This window comes from Lithobates pipiens, unplaced genomic scaffold (assembly GCF_037356315.1).
Source record: "Lithobates pipiens isolate NorthernLeopardFrog02 unplaced genomic scaffold, aLitPip1_a1.2 Scaffold_13, whole genome shotgun sequence".
NCBI classification, from domain to species: Eukaryota; Metazoa; Chordata; class Amphibia; order Anura; family Ranidae; genus Lithobates; species Lithobates pipiens.
Genome location: NW_027507718.1, coordinates 446606755 through 446624828, shown reverse-complemented (window position 1 = coordinate 446624828; position 18074 = coordinate 446606755). Strand labels below are relative to the sequence as shown.

Genomic DNA, 18074 nt, shown 5'->3' with positions numbered 1-18074 from the left:
CATCAGCATAAAAGGTGCCTTGCAAGGAGGAGAGAAGGATCCTGCCAGCTCCATGGCAGAAGCTCCTTCTTATCCATGCAGACTGCTGCCAGGGGCAGGTTGTGCAGCAGCCCTATTCTTTCAAAGGATGTGCAAGGAGCAGAGCTCTGACCTAGAATGGGAGAGGGGGGGGGGGGGTGAGCTCTGTACTGGGGGAGAACTTAGGAGTACATAGCCCTGCACTCAGTAAGTAGCACACCCCTCAATCATGCACTCGGTACATAGCGCATATTTATTAAAGGCAGTATTGATGTATACAGTACCTATTAGAAGCCAATCATTTTATCCTGGCTAGTAGCTCAGGATTTGAAATTTTGAGTATGGAAGTGTTATAACCCAGCAGGCTTTCTTGGCCAGTTGTGACCCATTGGGGAGATTTCCCTTAATTTCATTTTCCATTGACAGGAAGCGAGAGGGGACCCCCAGAACCAGTGTCCGCATTGGAAAATTTCTCTTCTTACTTTCCAGGGGCAATCCAAAATTTGGGATTTTCTTTACTTTTGCTTTCAAAGATAATGGTAAACAGGACAAATAGAGGAGGGTTAATCTCCTTTATTTGTCCTGTGCGAGGTACAGAAAGCAATAAAAACCTGACAGATGTTTTAATCATTCTCCACCTTATCCAAAACTTAAAAGATAAATAAAAAAAAAATAAAAAAAAAGACTAAAAAGACAAAAATTAAGTTTTTCCATTTTGGATAGAGCAAGGTAGGGTCATAACCTGTCAGTTTTTTTGGCATTTATGCCCCATTGAGGAGATTTCCCTTTAATTCATGTCCCACAGCCAGAACAGGAAGTGAGAGAAAACCCCTCCAAAGTGAGGAAATCCTGGGATGTCACCAAAACTAAATATTCTGTTTAGAAAATAATTCCACTATTACTGTTCTGGGGATAACCCCAGATTTGGGATGTTTTTACTTTTAGTGATAACAGTACACAGGACAAATAGAGAGCAAGAACTTCCTGAGTAGGGTCACAGGCAGCAATAAAACCCGAAAGGGGCTCTAATTCCTCTTCACATTAACCAAAACTAGAGCTGCACAATAGTTAAAATAAAAAAAAAACCACGATCGTGATTCAACTCCCCTCATGATCCTAATCGGCCATTTCCGATTCTATGTAAACAGTGAAAAAACAAAACAAAAAAAACCTGCAAATGTTTGTCAACATTCCTCAGCATTGAGAGCTCATGCGCACAGGACGTTTTAAAAACAGCAGCACTATAAAACGCCCGTTTTTTTTTATATATATATATATATATATATTTTAGATTGTAAGCTTTTCTGAGCAGGGCCCTCTTAATCCTCTTGTATTTTATTGTATTTTATTGTAACTGTATTGTCTCCTTTTTATATTGTAAAGCGCTGCGTAAATTGCTGGCGCTATATAAATCCTGGATAGATAGATAGATCTATCTATCCATCATTTTTAGCAGAGACCTCTAGCTGTTGCACAACTACACGTCCCATCATGCCTCTGCTTCTGATTGTCTTGCTTGTGGTTGTCTGAGCATTTTAGCTTGCACATGATTGGATGATAAAATCAGCAGCACTTCCCCTCATTTCAGATCTACCCCTCAGATTTACCGTGACTACACGTCCAAGTCCACTCTGTACTTGTAGTGCAATGTAGATTTGCCTTTCGTAAATAACTCCCATTGATTTGTGCAGCGGTCTTTAAACACAACTTTCTGGGAAAAAATACACTTCAATTAAAAAAAAGAAAAAAAAGAAAGAAAAAGAAATAGCGAACAATAAAGTTAGTTCAGTTTTTTTTTGTAGAATATGAAAGATACGCTGCGAGAATCGTGATCTTTATTCTAAGCCAAAAAAAAAAAAAAATTGTGATTCTCATTTTATCCAGAATCGTGCAGGTTTTTCCAAAACCCCAAAAAAGTTTTGCCTTTACTTTAACCTACTTGAGTGGATTAGAGCAATGAGTGTTTGACAAGTGTTGCACCCCTGACGGTTTTGAGGAGTTTAAGTCTGATTGTACAATCTACTTTAGCTCTACCAAATATGTCTTGCAAGCATTTGCCACAATGGATACAATTGAATTGTTTAGGTAGGCCCTCTGATCACATAGTTGTGATAAATTGGATGGCTTGCATTTGCCTCCAAACGGGCAATGTTTTTTTGTTTATATTAAGTCTCTTCAGGTCTGCACACCTGCATGTCAATCTTTGACATACGATTGTATCTGTGCAGCCGCTGCGTGCACAAGCCCTCATTCAACATGTAGCTATAGGCACTGTGGAGAATATCTTTAAATCTAACAGAAGCATGCATTACAGAATTAAACACTTTAAAAGAACATGCATCTAGTAAGGTCAGGGACTTTTTTTTATTATTACTTGTTAATATATACATAAAGTCCATAGTATGGGCCCAGGTGCAGAGTTTCTGCATAAGAAGGAAAAAAAAAAAAAAAAAAAAAAAAAAGCAGCTCTCTGCAAGGGCACATGGAAAAAATGTCTCTGTATGCCCTGGTTTTTAGAGCAGTGCAAAAAAAGGCAACACCTCTGGCAAAGGTCACAGGGATCCAACATCACACACCACACAGCATAAAGTACAAAGCGCAGTGTAATTTGAGATCTGAGTGAAGGGAATGGACACACCCACCTCTATACACAGAGAAACATGCACAGCTGAGGCTAGCAATCACCACCTTTGTGCTGGAGTGTGGAGGTTGATGCCACCACACAAGATTGTCTGGCATCCAGTCATGCAGAGAGAAGTGATTAATGATGATATAGGAAGAAGAAAGTGGAGAGAAATAACACCTGCTGCTTTGGATTTAGGCAAGTGCACACTATGAAAGGAAATGCCATGTTCAAGCCGCCTCTCAAAGGGCAACTTACAGGTACACAATTCTGCCTATATGTGTCCTGCCACAGTATATCTGCGTGAGGCAGTCAGAAAGCAGTTAAGATGTTTCTCAGTAGAAAGTTATTGCCAACTGCAAGCATTTCTGAAAAAAATATATGAGCATTTGTTCCAATATAAAGCCCAAAGATAGTTTCTTAATTTCTACACAATGCAGGAAGCCAGCTTTGAAATCTTTAACCTATTGTTAGAACAGTGTTAAAACGTATTAACTATATAGTGTGGAACCCTATAAGCACATATAAATCTCTTTAGTGTTGTCCTATCATAATTGTATTCATGAATAAAAAAAAAAAAAAAAGATTTTCTTCATCATACTTACCTGTAAAACCTTTTCTTTGAGTACATAACGGGACACAGAGCTAGGCTAATATTCATTATCTACTGGGGGCATCCCAGAGCAATAGCCTCGAGGGGGAGGGAGACCCCCTGCCAAATAATAGCTATCAGACCTTATATGGCAGCCAGCAGTACAGTGCGACGAAAGCCGAATCCTCAGCTGCTCAAACATCCACCTGATACAATTTTGTGATCATATGCACTGAAGATCAGGTAGCAGCCTTACAAATCTGAGCTACAGATACCTGATGGCGAAAAACCCAGGGGAGGTACCTACACCCCTGGAAGCTCTCACCCTAAAGGGCTTTACATTTCAGAGCATAGGCCCGAATGAACAACTGACGGACCCAATTGGCGATGGAAGCTGCCTGCCCCTTCTTGGGTCCTTCTGGTAAAACAAAAAAAAGGAGTCTGATCCTCGGATCTCCGCATATCTAGACAAATACTGCCTGGACGATGTCCAAAGGAATGCAGTCTCTTCTGCCAAAGAGGCTGAGAAAAAAAAAAGGAAGGCAAACCAATGTTCTGATTTAAATGAATGGCCGACAACACCTTTGGTAAGAACGATGGAATAGGACGCAACACCACCTTGTCGTGGTGAAGAATTAGCTATGGTTCCTTACATGAAAGGGCACATTCCGATGCCCTTCTAGCCGAGGTGATGGCCATCAGGAAGGCTAGATTGCATAACAGCAAGACTAATAGAATTTCCTTGATAGGCACAAGTGGTTGTTTCTGCAACATAGACAGCACCCAATTTAAGTCCCAAGGCCACATAAGCGACATAATGGGGGGAACAAGTTACCCCCTGCATAAATGTTCGGACCAGTGAATGGGAGGCTAAAGGTCTTTGGAAGAATACAGACAGGGCCGAAATCTGACCTCTGATTGAACTCAAAGCCAATCTGATTTCCACAGCAGACTGTAAAAGAGAGAGAATTCTCCCACACTCACATATTTCAGAGGATGCCATTTTCTGGCTTCACCCCAAGCAATATAAGACTTCCAGACCTCCTGATCTTCCTAGTGGCTGCTTTTCTAACATGCGCTAGGGTAGACACCACTGGTCCCAAGATGCCACGATCCTTCATCATGCTGGCTTCAATAGCCATGCCGTCAAATTTAGAGACTGTAAATTGGGGTAGAATATAGGACCTTGAGAGACAGTAGATCCATGGCCCTTCTACTGCCAAAATCTCAATCTCCAGGAACCAGGGCCTTCTGGGCCAGGCTGGTGCTACCAGAATGACTGGAACCACCTCTTCAGCATCCTTCGTAAAAAATATGGAAGGAGGGGAGGAGCATATCCAGGGAGTACAGACTCCCTGGAACTACCAGAGAATCTGCTCCGATTGACAGAGGATCCCTTGTTCAGGACACAAACGGATGTAGCTTGTTAAACCTGGATGCCAATAGACAGACTGGCCATCTCAAAACACTGGCAGATTTCCTGGAACACCCTCGGGTGTAGGGACCATTCCCCTGGGCAGATCTGTTAGTGGCCGAGATGATCTGCCCTCCAGTTCCCTACCCTCGCTGTTAGAACCGGCAAATGTCTCTACCCAGGCTAGTATGTGGTTCAACATCAACAAAAGAAGGCAATTGGCGCACGAATGAATAGTCCCTTTGTAGAAAACGCTTATCCATATAGTAGGATACTTGTTATTTAGGAAGATTTCCTGTGGTTGGTCTCAATGTGCAGCTGCTAACCCACTTTGGACTTGGTGGAAAAAAGTGCAGAAAATAATCAAAAAACAGTGCATCAAAGAAACTCGTGGTGTAGTATGAAAAAAAAAAAAACCACTTAAAAAGTCATTTATTGAATATAAAAAACAGACATCCGATCCTCCTGGTATCTGAAAAGCATAAAATCCATCAATCATAAAGAATGTAAAATGACAGATGCTTGGTGATAAGTTCCCCTCGGGTCTTTCAATTGTGACTTTGAGATGATAAGAACAAAAACAAGGCTGCACTGCTAACAGTCAACTGCACATAATAACTTGGTGACTGAACAATCCTCTCTCAAAAGAAGGGGGAAACAATAAAGTTTATAAGCCAGTGCAAATAGATGGAACTGTGTTCCAGAAGTCACTCACTTTATAGATGGATGAACTGTTGGACTGGGGCGCCGCCGTGCTGAGCCTGTGGAGTGGAGGGGAGGGGGAAGTGTTCAATCCTGCTCCGTATGATGTGTTGGGCTCTGGGGCGGAGGTGCAGTGCACGCTGGATGGTATGTATCCGAATTGGACACAAGGTGGCGTCCGCCTGGCGTGATAGGAGGCTTGGAGCGCACCGCACTGCGTGTGATGCCGCTTGCCATGCCCACTGTCCTGTTTACATGTTTCGGACGCATGCGCTTTGTCAAAGCTGGAGCGGCATACGGCAACAGGGAAATAAGCATCAGGTTATGTAGAGGGGCGGGGATTACCAGAGTGAATCGGGTTAACCCCTTGTGTGTCACTAAGCGTACTGAGGCTCAGGCTCATTGGACAGGGATAGGTGTCAGTATGAAGGCTCGTAAGGAACAGTTTGCTGGACAGATAACAATAAGATGGAGCTGATATGAGTACATATAGAAGTGGGGAGGATATACATATAAAAAAAAAAAAAAAAAAAAGATTAAAAGAGTAGGAAAAACGTAAAGAAAATTATGTAAAAAATATATTAAAATGTGAAAGCATGTTAAAACATGAATACAAATTGTTATTGAAAAATTTAAAAATTGAAATATGAAAAGAAAAAACAAGTGGGGAAAAGGGGAATATGAAAAAAATAATTAAAAAAAATTATATATTATATATATATATAAGGGGGGGATTTTTGTTATAAAAATTATTATTATTTCTTTAATTGTTTAAATATACTATTGCGTGATAGAAAAAAAATATAACAATAGTAATCTATGTATATATAAATAAGTGGATTGAAAGGGGGGGGGGGGGCGCCGTCCCCTGCTTATATGGTACTTGGGGCTGATGTTTTGAATACTGCCCCATGGTGATAGCATTTTATTTGACAGATTTATTTACTATTGGAAATAATGCGCAAGAAGTAATAACGGGATGAGGATTATAAACAGTAGGTTACGTTTGTGTCTGGGTAACATATGTTAAGAAGTTATGCTGAAAACATCGATATCTTCATTGAGGCCGTACGGCGAAAGGGAACCCATAAAGGTATATCCAAAAAGTCTCCCTTCGGCAAAGAAGGGAGAACCTTTCATTAACCGTTAGGGTACCCTTGGGGACGGACTCAATTGCAAGGACCTCCATTTTTTTAAAATCTGTGTCATGGAACTGGCGGAAAGGACGCGGAATGCTGTGTTTGATGCAACCCTCTTTGATCAGGCGGCGATGTTCGCCCACCCTGACGCGCAAGGCCCGTATGGTGCGACCTACATAGAGGAGGCCGCAGGGGCAGCGCAGGACATAGATCACATATTCAGTAGAGCATGTGATAAATTATTTTATCTCAAAAGTTTTGCCTTTAGGTGTGGTAATGGTGGATTGACCATTTGGGATGGATTGACAGGTGAAACAACCTCTTTTGCGGCATATGTGAGTTTGCTAGGAGCAATAATGTTTTTTATTGTGCGGGATAGTCTAAAGGCGATTTGGGGTCTGGGCGGGAGGGATGATGCTAAGATCGGATCCAGCTTTAGAATATCATAATGTTTAAAGATTATTTTGGAGATGTGTTTAAATTGTGTATTGAAGGTGGAGATGAACCTGATTGTAGTACTCATTTGTGGAGTTTTTGGGACACTTTTTGGTAGGTGAGTGCTTGGTTGCATGTTTCTTAAAGGCCTGTGTGATTAGGTCATCTGGGTAGTACTTTTCTATAAACTTTTTTGCCATCTGCTGGCCTTGTTGTATGTAATCATTGGTTGAAGTACAATTTGTGTTTTGTGGTTCACTTTTTTCAGAGCTGAGCCACCGTGGTGGTTAATATAGGTCACTGCAGTGGCATTGTCAGACTGAACCCTGATAGGGCACTCCTGAAGCTCCACCGTCCAGGACCGTAGGGCCAGATGTACTGCCAGCAACTCCAGGATGTTGATTGGCAGGTTCTGTTCTTGACCATCTCCCCTGAGCCCCTCTAGGGTGTCTCCACAGCCCGAGAGCCTGGCATCTGGTCAGTACTCTTCATACCTGGAAGGATCTTCCCTTTTGCAGGTTCTGATCCTGCAACCACAGGCTTAGTCACACCCCAGGAGCTAAGAACATGGGATAATCCAGGCTTTGTCCTCTCCCATTCCAAGCAGACAAGATGTCTTGTGGTATTGCCCTGTAATGCAACTGGCCATAGGGCACTGCTTCAGAGGACCATCCTTCCCAGAAGACTCATACAGAGCCAAACGGAGGGTTGTCTGATATCCCTTATCAGACGCACCTTGATCTTTCAGGGCACAGATCCTTACAGGTAGCAAAAATATCCTTGCCTGGACCATATCTAGGATCAGACCTAAATACTTCAGACTTTGAGCTGGTCTTAAGGCTGACTTTTCGATATTTATGACCCATCCCTGGCTTTATAAATACCGCACTGTGCAGGCTATGCTCTGTTCTAGAGCCTGTAGTGGGTGATCTCTGAGCAGGTGGTTGTCCAGGTACCCAAGTAACAAGATCCCGTGTCCTTATAAGACCAAATACTGGTGCTAGGATCTTTTTAAACCCCCCCCCCCCCCCGGGAGCTGTGGCAGGCCAGAAGGGCAGAGCCACAAACTGAAAAGGACGTTTTACTGCAAATCGCAGGAACCTCTGATGAGGTTGAAAGATGGCTACGTGTAAATTTGCATCCTTGATATTGCTGGAGGCTATAAAGTCTTCCATCTGGAGCGAGGCTACTACTGAGCTGACAGACTCCATCCAAAAGAACTGGATTAATAGATACTGGTTCAGGGATCTAAGATCCAAAATGGGCTTTGTTTCCCAGTTTGGCTTTTGAACCGTAAACAGGTTTTAATAAAACCCAGCACCCCTTTTGGATACCGGAACCTGTATAAATCACTCCCTGATGCACTAAATGATATAGCACCTGAAACAATAAGATTCTCTTTGGAGGATCCGAGGGAACGCTGGACCTTAGAAACTGTTGAGGTGACCCACCCGTCCTCAACCACTGTTCTCAAAATGTCCGCAAAGTGCAGCAGTCTCTCTCCCCCACCCAATAGAGTGGGGGTGCCCCCTCAAAAGGTGGATTTGGTGCTGTGTTTAAAAGTTTTGGAACCGGGGTTTCCTCTGGCCCTGCGGCTTGCCCCTGGCTCTAGTGCCTTGTTGGCTGTGGAACTGACTTAGTGCCGAGACACCTGAGGAAGTAGTCCCTAAGGATTTAAACGAGGAAGTAGAGAACTCTTCCCTCCGGAAATCTTTCGGATACATTTGTCCAAATCAAACGTTCCCCTTGAAAGGGGAACTCTGTCGATAACTTCTTACAGGGAAGCTCAGCTGTCCAGTTCTTAAGCCACAGACAGGAGTGTGTACAGACAGGAGAGACGAGAAACTGGCTGTATTGAACCCTTTAAAAAGGTATCAATAGCAAAACAGTGCTCAAGGTACAGTGCCTTGCGAAAGTATTCGGCCCCCTTGAACTTTTCAACCTTTTGCCACATTTCAGGCTTCAAACAAAGATATAAAACTAATTTTTTGTGAAGAATCACCAACAAGTGGGACACAATTGTGAAGTGGAACGAAATCTATTGGATAATTTAAACTTTTTTAGCAAATAAACTGAAAAGTGGTGCGTGCAAAATTATTTGGCCCCTTTACTTTCAGTGCAGCAAACTCACTCCAGAAGTTCAGCGAGGATCTCTGAATGATCCAATGTTGTCCTAAATGACTGATAGTGATAAATAGAATCCACCTGTGTGTAATCAAGTCTCTGTATAAATGCACCTGCTCTGTGATGGTCTCAGGGTTCTGTTGAAAGCGCAGAGAGCATCATGAAGACCAAGGCAGGTCCGTAATACTGTTGTGGAGAAGTTTAAAGCCGGATTTGGATACAAAAAGATTTCCCAAGCTTTAAACATCCCAAGGAGCACTGTGCAAGCGATCATTTTGAAATGGGAGTATCAGACCACTGCAAATCTACCAAGACCTGGCCGTCCCTCTAAACTTTCAGCTCAGACAAGGAGAAGACTGATCAGAGATGCAGCCAAGAGGCCCATGATCACTCTGGATGAACTGCAGAGAACTACAGCTGAGGTGGGAGAGTCTGTCCATAGGACAATCAGTCGTACACTGCACAAATCTGGCCTTTATGGAAGAGTGGCAAGAAGAAAGCCATTTCTCAAAGATATCCATAAAAAGTCTCGTCTAAAGTTTGCCACAAGCCACCTGGGAGACACACCAAACATGTGGAAGAAGGTGCTCTGGTCAGATGAAACCAAAATCGAACTTTGCCCACAATGCAAAACGATATGTTTGGCGTAAAAGCAACACCGCTCATCACCCTCAACACACCATCCCCACTGTCAAACATGGTGGTGGCAGCATCATGGTTTGGGCCTGCTTTTCTTCAGCAGGGACAGGGAAGATGGTTAAAATTGAGGGGAAGATGAATGCACCAAATACAGGACCATTCTGGATGAAAACCTGTTGGAGTCTGCAAAAGACCTGAAACTGGGACGGAGATTTATCTTCCAACAAGACAATGATCCCAAACATACAGGAAAATCTACAAAGGAATGGTTCACAAATAAACGTATCCAGGTGTTAGAATGGCCAAGTCAAAGTCCAGACCTGAATCCAAATCGAGAATCTGTGGAAAGAGCTGAAAACTGCTGTTCACAAACACTCTCCATCCAACCTCACTGAGCTTGAGCTGTTTTGCAAGGAAAAAATGGGCAAGAATTTCAGTCTCTCGATGTGCAAAACTGATAGAGACATACCCCAAGCGACTTGCAGCTGTAATCGCAGCAAAAGGTGGCTCTACAAAGTATCAACGCAAGGGGCTGAATAATTTTGCACGCCCCACTTTTCATTATTTTGTTTAAAAAGTTTCAAAAATCCAATAGATTTCGTTCCACTTCACAATTGTGTCCCACTTGTTGGTGATTCTTCACAAAAAATAAAAATTTTATATCTTTATGTTTGAAGCCTGAAATGTGGCAAAAGGTTGAAAAGTTCAAGGGGGCCGAATACTTTCGCAAGGCACTGTATATCTGCTCTGCTTTCAACAGGCTCATCCTCTTGGTTAGGCCTGTCAGGCCGTCTGACCTCATCCTTTAAGGACTCCAATTGCTGCGACAGCTGGCTGAATAGCTGAACTAGCCAAAGAAAATGAAGCCTTTAATAGTGACTCCAGTTTCTTGTTAACATGGTCCTTCAAGCCCTGTGCGTTATCCACCAGACAAGTTAAGTTCTTGTTTAAAGAAAGACTGCCGTATCTACGGCTGGCATGCTCCACTTTTCCTCCATGGGATCTAAAAGGAAAAACCTCTTTGGAGGAACGAAAATCCTGTCAAAATTTTCCCAATCAGCATACACCATCTGTTCCATCAGTGGGTGCAAGGGAAAAGCCTGTGCAGGCCGAGGAGGCCTAGGGGACCCCAAAGAGGCACAATGGGGGGGGGGTCAGAAACCTCTGCAAGAGGCAACTTAAAGGCAAACCATCTCAGTAAGAGTCAATCAAAAGCCTCTGCTATTGAGAGGCAGACACCAACTGTACATCTTCTGGCCCAGATTTCTGAGAAGCAGACTCATCTGCCAGGCCCTCCACAGAATCCTTGGCATTTAGCCCTCCCCCATTCTTGTTTTTAATTAGGAGGCTCGGGGGAGAGGGATCTGTTACACTTCTTTCTACCCAGCGGGATGGAGGTGATCATGCCAGGAATCCTGACAAAACAAACAGCGATGCAGCAAAAATGTAAACAAGGAGGGTGGGACTTTATATGAAGCCCTTGATGATAAAGTGAACAGTATGGTGGAAAATAAAAATTTAATAATGCATAAAAAACATGTTTAACATACATAGAATTGCACATGCATAAGAATGCACCCATAACAGGGTGCCAGTTTCTAAACTGGTAACATGTTTGCAATCATAGCTATTAATAGTAAAAGGGTCCACCAAAATTCATAATATGGTATATATGTTAAAAAGATAATAATATCTACATGATCAATAGTTTTTAAAATCCCTATCAAGGTAAAAATAATGTCAACACATCATGATGGATGTGTAATTTGTACCAGATATCTAGTAGCTTGACGCGTTTTGCGGCCTTAAAACGCTCTTCAGGAGCAGACATGTGAATTATCTGCAATAGAAAAATGATTTACGCAAGTGTGCCAAGTTGAGGTAGGAGAGGTATTGGTAAAAACAAAACAAAAAAAACTCCAGGAAACCCATATAAGACAAGCAAACTTACAAATGTGTGCACTGGGCAGCATGTCAAGGCCGACAGGCCAGCCGAAAGCATCAATAACGGGAGCAAAGAGGGAGCGCCCAGAGACGGCACCCACCACAGACAACGGTCCGGGCCGATCCGGGCCCTCCTGGTGTAAAGATAGTTAGAATGTAATGCGTGAATAAACTAAAATAAAGTTGGGGCAATGTGACGAAAGGAATTAATTTAAATTCAAATGATAACATCAATTAAGTATTGTGAACATAATTATAGTGTAGGTGAGGGTGGACTGGTAGGGGAAAGTAATAAGTGATAGAGTGAAGATTAGGCTGGTGGTCAACCGGGAGTGAAGGTGAAGGACCATAGTTGAAGGGTCATCACCAAAACACCCAATATCGGGTGTCTTGGTGAGGACCCTTCACCACTTTTTTTTGTATCTTAGAGTTTGTAAACTTCATTGGACATTAGGTCCTCCCCATACAGATATGCTAAAGTCTGTCTAGTAGTCCCATGATTAGGGCCAGAATTTAAGTATGATTAGAGCTGCTGGGAAAAGCAGAGAGGCAATCACAAGAATAGACTTTAAGGGGAAACTGTACAGGTATAAATTATAGCAACTAGGGCACTCTGTATAAGTGGAATATTTAGGAATGAAAAAATAAATAAAATAAAAAGGATGGGTGGTAACACAATGTGGCATTTAAATATTTGTCTGAATCAAGTATAGAATATTTACATTTTTTCCTGGTCTTAGATGATCATAGCTGGCTGCAAACTAAACAGTAATTTTTGAGCAGATTAAATTAAAGCCTGGTATAGTAAGCATTTTATCATAATTTTAACGAAAGAAGAAGTTGCATGTTAAAGCCAACTCCATGCAGATATAAAAACAAAACTAATTCATAACTAAAAGGTTTTTTTTTTTTGTTTGTTTTTTTGACTTGGCATCAGCTTCTTACAATCCCTTGTACTGCAGAGCCCAAAATCAGTAGTGCTCATGTGGCAACAAGGATGAGCTGGTTGGAGACTAGCGCAAAAAGTCAGTCTGCTACTTATCCTTTCACTGTCCAGTCAGTCATTCTGGCGGGGGGGACAAGAACCGTAAGTGTAACTCAATTGCAGCAGAGAAAAATCAGGTCTCCTGCTCTGGACAGGGATGTGTTGAGTGGCAAAGTGATGTAAATTTCAGGACTAGATGGACAGAAATATAAATCCTTTTTAGGTAAAAACGTTCTTTTAAAATCCATTTAATTTGTGTATTTAGAGGTTTGCCTGGAGTTCAGCTTTAAGAATTACACACACACACACACACACACACACACACACACACACAATGTACGGGGGGGGGGGGGGGGGAGAAAAAAACACTGACTATGAAACAAAGTAAATTGAAAAATTCTGTATTTAATAATATACAATGCTGAGGTCAGAGGAAAAGTACTCAGTAATGAGCACAGTGCTGTGTTATTGGTCTAGATTGAGGATAGTTAAGAACAGGTTTCTCTACCCGTACATGACAGCATATACTGGATACAAATGCAACAAGTTGAGAAACGTTCTTCTACATCTGTACATTGATATTGGCAATAACCACAAATCTGACAAAAGGTTAAACTATGCACAACGGAAAAAAAAAAAAAAAAAAAAACCTTAGTAAAGTTATAAATGCAAGATTTTTCTTTAAAATGTGAAGAATAACCATTAACGTCTTATATTAGCTCAATAATCATTCTCTTTTTAAATTTATGTGGAAAAGCAGTGAAGTGCTTTATAATAAATTATAACTTAATACATTAACCAAACAATTCCATACAATCAGGTTTAGCTTTATAAAACACAAAGAAAAACAATTACAGTACATTAACATCACGTGACAAGATACAGGAAATTCATTAGAAAATATTGTAATAAATAATTCATGAATTATAGTGCAATTGATTTATGCATAAATAGAACTCACTGCCTAAAATAAGTTTCTATAGTCAACAAAATCTTTTGAAAGTCAAGCCAACTACACACAGCAGTTATACCAAATTACTGGAAATGGAAGTGACAATGGAAAGTCTGGAAATAAAAAAAAAATTAAAAAAAATACACAAACTGGAATATTACCATAAAAACCTAATCATCTTCAGTAGGTTAATTTACAATGCAGTATAAAATATTCAGAAACTGCAAGAAATGGTTTAAACAATTTTACCGATCAGTAGTCTTAAAAACAGAGGCACAGCTTTTTTTTCTTTTTAGTGTTTTTTTTACTTTTTTTTCATTATAAAAAGATCTTGAGAACATTCAAACAGGCCAAAAATAAAATAAGGGTTTTACCTCTACCTTCGGTTGTGTTAAGCAGTGAGCAATACATTTGATTGTTTTACCTAAAGGCATTGATTAAATTATACATAAAAAAGTACTTGAATGTGACGGACTTGAAATATAGACGAATGTGTTTTAAAGTTGCGTGTTATACCACCAATGCATAAAACAGATAAAATATCCCTATGAAGTAAAAAATAAATACTACAAACTGTACGGATATAAAATTAGTGACGGCTGTTACTAAAAGACTGTCCCTGATAGTAGGAATTCTGTTATGCTTTTTTTTTATTATTTAATTCTACTTAGAGGTTGTCTGGTTACCTTACAGATATTTTATTCACAGCAAAGGTTGAGGAAGTTGATATTACCTGAACTGTGTAAGACATTTTTATGTATTTAAAACATTTAAATCAAAACAGAGTTACATTGGCGCATGAGATAGACCGCGTTTTTGCAAAAAAATAAAACTGTAACATTTAGCTGTAGAAGATCTTTAAGTAACCAAAACCCATGCATGTAAAACTGTACAAAACTAAATTTAAGTGCATACGTGCAAAATAATGTCTGCTCATAGTAGTTTTCAAATTTTCCCAAAGAGCTACGGCAATAAAAATTTGATGTATGAAAATAGTCAGAATTTCAGAGGTAAGATAAACAGTGTAATGCCTTGCAACCCACAACAATGGAGTGTCCTGTGATGGTAGATTACCAATTAGAAAACAAACCTACATCCTACAACAGTAAAAAAAAAAAAAAAAAAAAAACACAAATTTTATAGAAAAATCAAAACCTCAGTCTAAGGGTGTTTTGAATATTCAAAACCCTGAACAATTTGCAGGTTTGGTCATTAGCAAAAAAGTTAAAATTGGTCTGGGGAAACTCAACTTTGACCATAATGAAATGGTTTCTGAACTGTGGCAGCAGCAAATACATAAACATTTACATTGAGGTTCATTGATTGCATGAGTATGACAACACTTGAGGGGGGGAAAAAATACCCAAGTTTTAAGCTCATCTTGTGCACAATATGAGCGTTCTCTAACCTGCATTCCAAATTTAACATAGTTCATTTTCAAAAAAAAAAAGAAAAAAAAAAAAAAGTTTATAAATAATTTTCATAAAGTTAAATATTTTTTGTTTTATAGTTTTTCAAGTCCCTTTAACAGTGACTTTCTATCGCTACTGAAATAGGAGTGTTTTTTTTTTTGTTTTGTCAACTGTCCATAAAAGATGTAATTAAAATGCAGTATTTTACAATATTTAATTAATATTATACACTTGAATTAATGTGTCCTACCAAACCTCTTTTTAAAATCTTAAATGTGTGGATACTAAAAGATAGGACACTTATTCTGCATTGAAATAATACTGCACGCTTCCACACAAGCTCTTGTCACGTAGGTGATCCAGAGGGATTTTAAAACCATGAGTAGAAAAACCGATAGCTAGAATACGAAACGTCCTACCACTGTCAAAAGTTAAGGAGCGGAAGTTGTGATTTAAACCTTGGTACTGTAGTAAGTAGTGTTACCTATAGTTTGTTTTCTGCTGTTAACTATGACCTATAAAACCTGAATTTTTACCTATTTAAGCAAAACGAATGCTTAATACATAGTATCAGTAGTAAGTGTGCAACAAAAAAATTAGTCCACAGTGAAAACCCTGAATAATCTATTTTAAAGGCATGAATGTGGTTAAGAACTGTATCGTTTCGGCAGAGTATGTTAGGTCACACTCAGTTGCGTGTACAGTAGAAGTGTGTAACAATACACACGGATAATAGTAGTCAAAATTTTATAATTACATCTACATAGACGTGCTACTGTTTCTGGAGTTACCAGTCCCTGAATTAACAACATTGTACAAATTAGGGTCTTCCAGGCGAAGCTTTTTTTTCGGAGGGTTCTTCAGTGTTCCAGACCGTTCTTTGACTTTGTATTCTAAAGTGCTGTGAGGTACGCCATAAATTCCTTGTGCTTTAGAAACACTCATTTTCCCACCCATTACCATGGCTATAGCTTCTTCCATAATTTCATGATTATATTGTCTGTATCTACCCCGTTTTTTCCTCGGCTGTTTGTCTTTCCGGTCATCATCTGGGTTGTCAGAAGATGTGTCGCCAACTCCATTCTTGTTATTAAGACACAAAGGAGAAAGGTCTCCATGAACATAGGAATCGACGTTGGAACGTGTTAGATTACCCGAACATTCAACTTTGTTTTGCTTGGGAAGAATGTTTTTTAGTTTTTGTAGAGATGAATTTTCCATAACTCCCGAGGTTTTAGTAACCTGATACATCACATCCAGAAGACCAGAGGGGTCGGGCTGTGGTTTGGGCACAGAGCTCACTCGTACCTGAGGAATTTTTAACTGTACAATGGGAACTGAAGATTCACAATGCAAAACTTCCTTTTTTTCTTTGAACTGAGCAACCATTCTCTGTAGAGTTAACTGATGGAGGTAACTGGAAGCGGTTGGGAGTTTCAGTTCCGCAGTTTCAAGTAGACTAAGTTTACTTTTTTCTGTATGCTCGGCCTGAGCCTTGGCCCACAGGGCGACTTTTTGAAAAACAGCACATGTCTCGGTGCTGTCTTTGTACAAATACCCATCGTTACAATTTTGAACTGTGTTTTTAAAATTTGCAGGCTTGCCTGCTGATAAGGCTTTTAAGTGAACTAGTAAAGTTTTTTGAGGTATGCCATAAAGTATGGCTGCTTTGTTGATATCCAGTGTTCCCAGTTGAATATCCTTCAATGCTTTTGAAAGCAAACCGTCTGCAAACTCAGGACTTCGGTCCAAATAGTCATCTTTCTCTCTCTGAAGTCTCCTGGATGAATGGAATGAAACGATGGTCAACGGATGCATGAGACGTGTATACAGGTATGGAAAGGTCCACTCCTTTATTAAAACTCCTTGCTTAGGTAACATCACCGCTTCTGATAAAGTTTTTATTCAAAACGTGGAAGTTAGAGGTTATAGAAATCTTTACACGTCTGCTTGGACACTGTCAATCGTACGATGGCTTCTATAGCAACCCAGTCAAGAATTCAAAAACATCTGGTAAAGATTTTATTTAGTATATATTTATTTAAGTGCATACTATTCCAGCTGACAGTTGCTTGCAGAGCCAAACTTATGATTTTAACTTAAGCAATTAGTAAGCCCTTAATATTAAACTTTTTGTTAGTAGAAACGTGACGTTACCGCTAAACAAGTAATAAAAGAGTAAACCCCCTTTTTAAGGATTTGCTGCAGCAACAGAGTCTTACACACACACAATACAATCACAAAAAGCTCTACCAAACACACACAGACCCAAACGCACGTGAAAATATAACATTTGGATAGTTCATCTAGAAAACCCATGAAGATACACAAAATGATTTAGTGGGCAGAAATAAAAGAAAATGAAACCAGCACAAGTGTAACAAACCTGGTAGCTGGAACAAGTTAACTAAGCTGAGGTCTTTTCAAACTCTGGGTTATATTAAAATTTAGGAACCAAGTGTGAAAACTGAGTTGAAGCATTTAGCAGTGTATGGCATGTTAACAAGATGAAAATGAACCTGTTCTATTCTTTGATAGCAAAATCTGGATCATAAAACTATTGCTGCATACACATTTAAAGGAAAATTTTATATACTGTATATTTTATAATCTGTCATTTATGATTACTAAATCACATTACTAATATTGTTAAACACCTGTCATGAGAAAGTACAGGGGTCGCTATTGCTGGCATCTGTCTGAAAATGCTAAAATGTCTGGCTTCAATACATTTAATATACAAACCCAACAAGGCTGCTTTTTGTGTGAACATTGTTGCCTCTGTTGCAAAACCCATCCACTGTGAGGGGAGCATTTGAGAAACAAATGTAGGATTTGGCTCAATCGGGGAAGGTAAAGGCAGTTTTTTGTTTAATTACTTCTGAGACTTGGGCAGCACACAGTGATTGGATTTGGAATTTGTTTTAGACTGTCATACAGGAACCGTTAGGGCTCTTTCACCGTGATGATCCGCCCCGTGGATATCCGCTCGACGGAGCGATCCCCGCTGAGCAGGAAGATGACAAGTCTGTCTCTGCACACTGTGCAGGGACGGACCTCTCAGAGCGCCGCTCTCTTCTATGGGAGATCGGCTG

The 18074-nt window shown here is 40.2% G+C and overlaps 1 protein-coding gene across 5 annotated transcripts in view; it reads right to left on the bottom strand.

The window, feature by feature from the left end:
• LCORL (ligand dependent nuclear receptor corepressor like) overlaps positions 1-18074 on the bottom strand; it is a 140312-nt gene that overhangs the window by 37766 nt on the left and 84472 nt on the right. For 2 of the 5 annotated variants that reach the window (XM_077477726.1, XM_077477727.1), the window contains exon 7: positions 13687-16759. The exons of the other annotated variants lie outside the window; for them this stretch is intronic. In XM_077477726.1, the coding sequence (XP_077333852.1) occupies positions 15739-16759 (1021 nt within the window). In that variant the 3' untranslated portion in view covers positions 13687-15738. Of the gene's footprint in view, positions 1-13686; positions 16760-18074 lie in introns of those variants that run through there. 5 annotated transcript variants of the gene reach the window in all.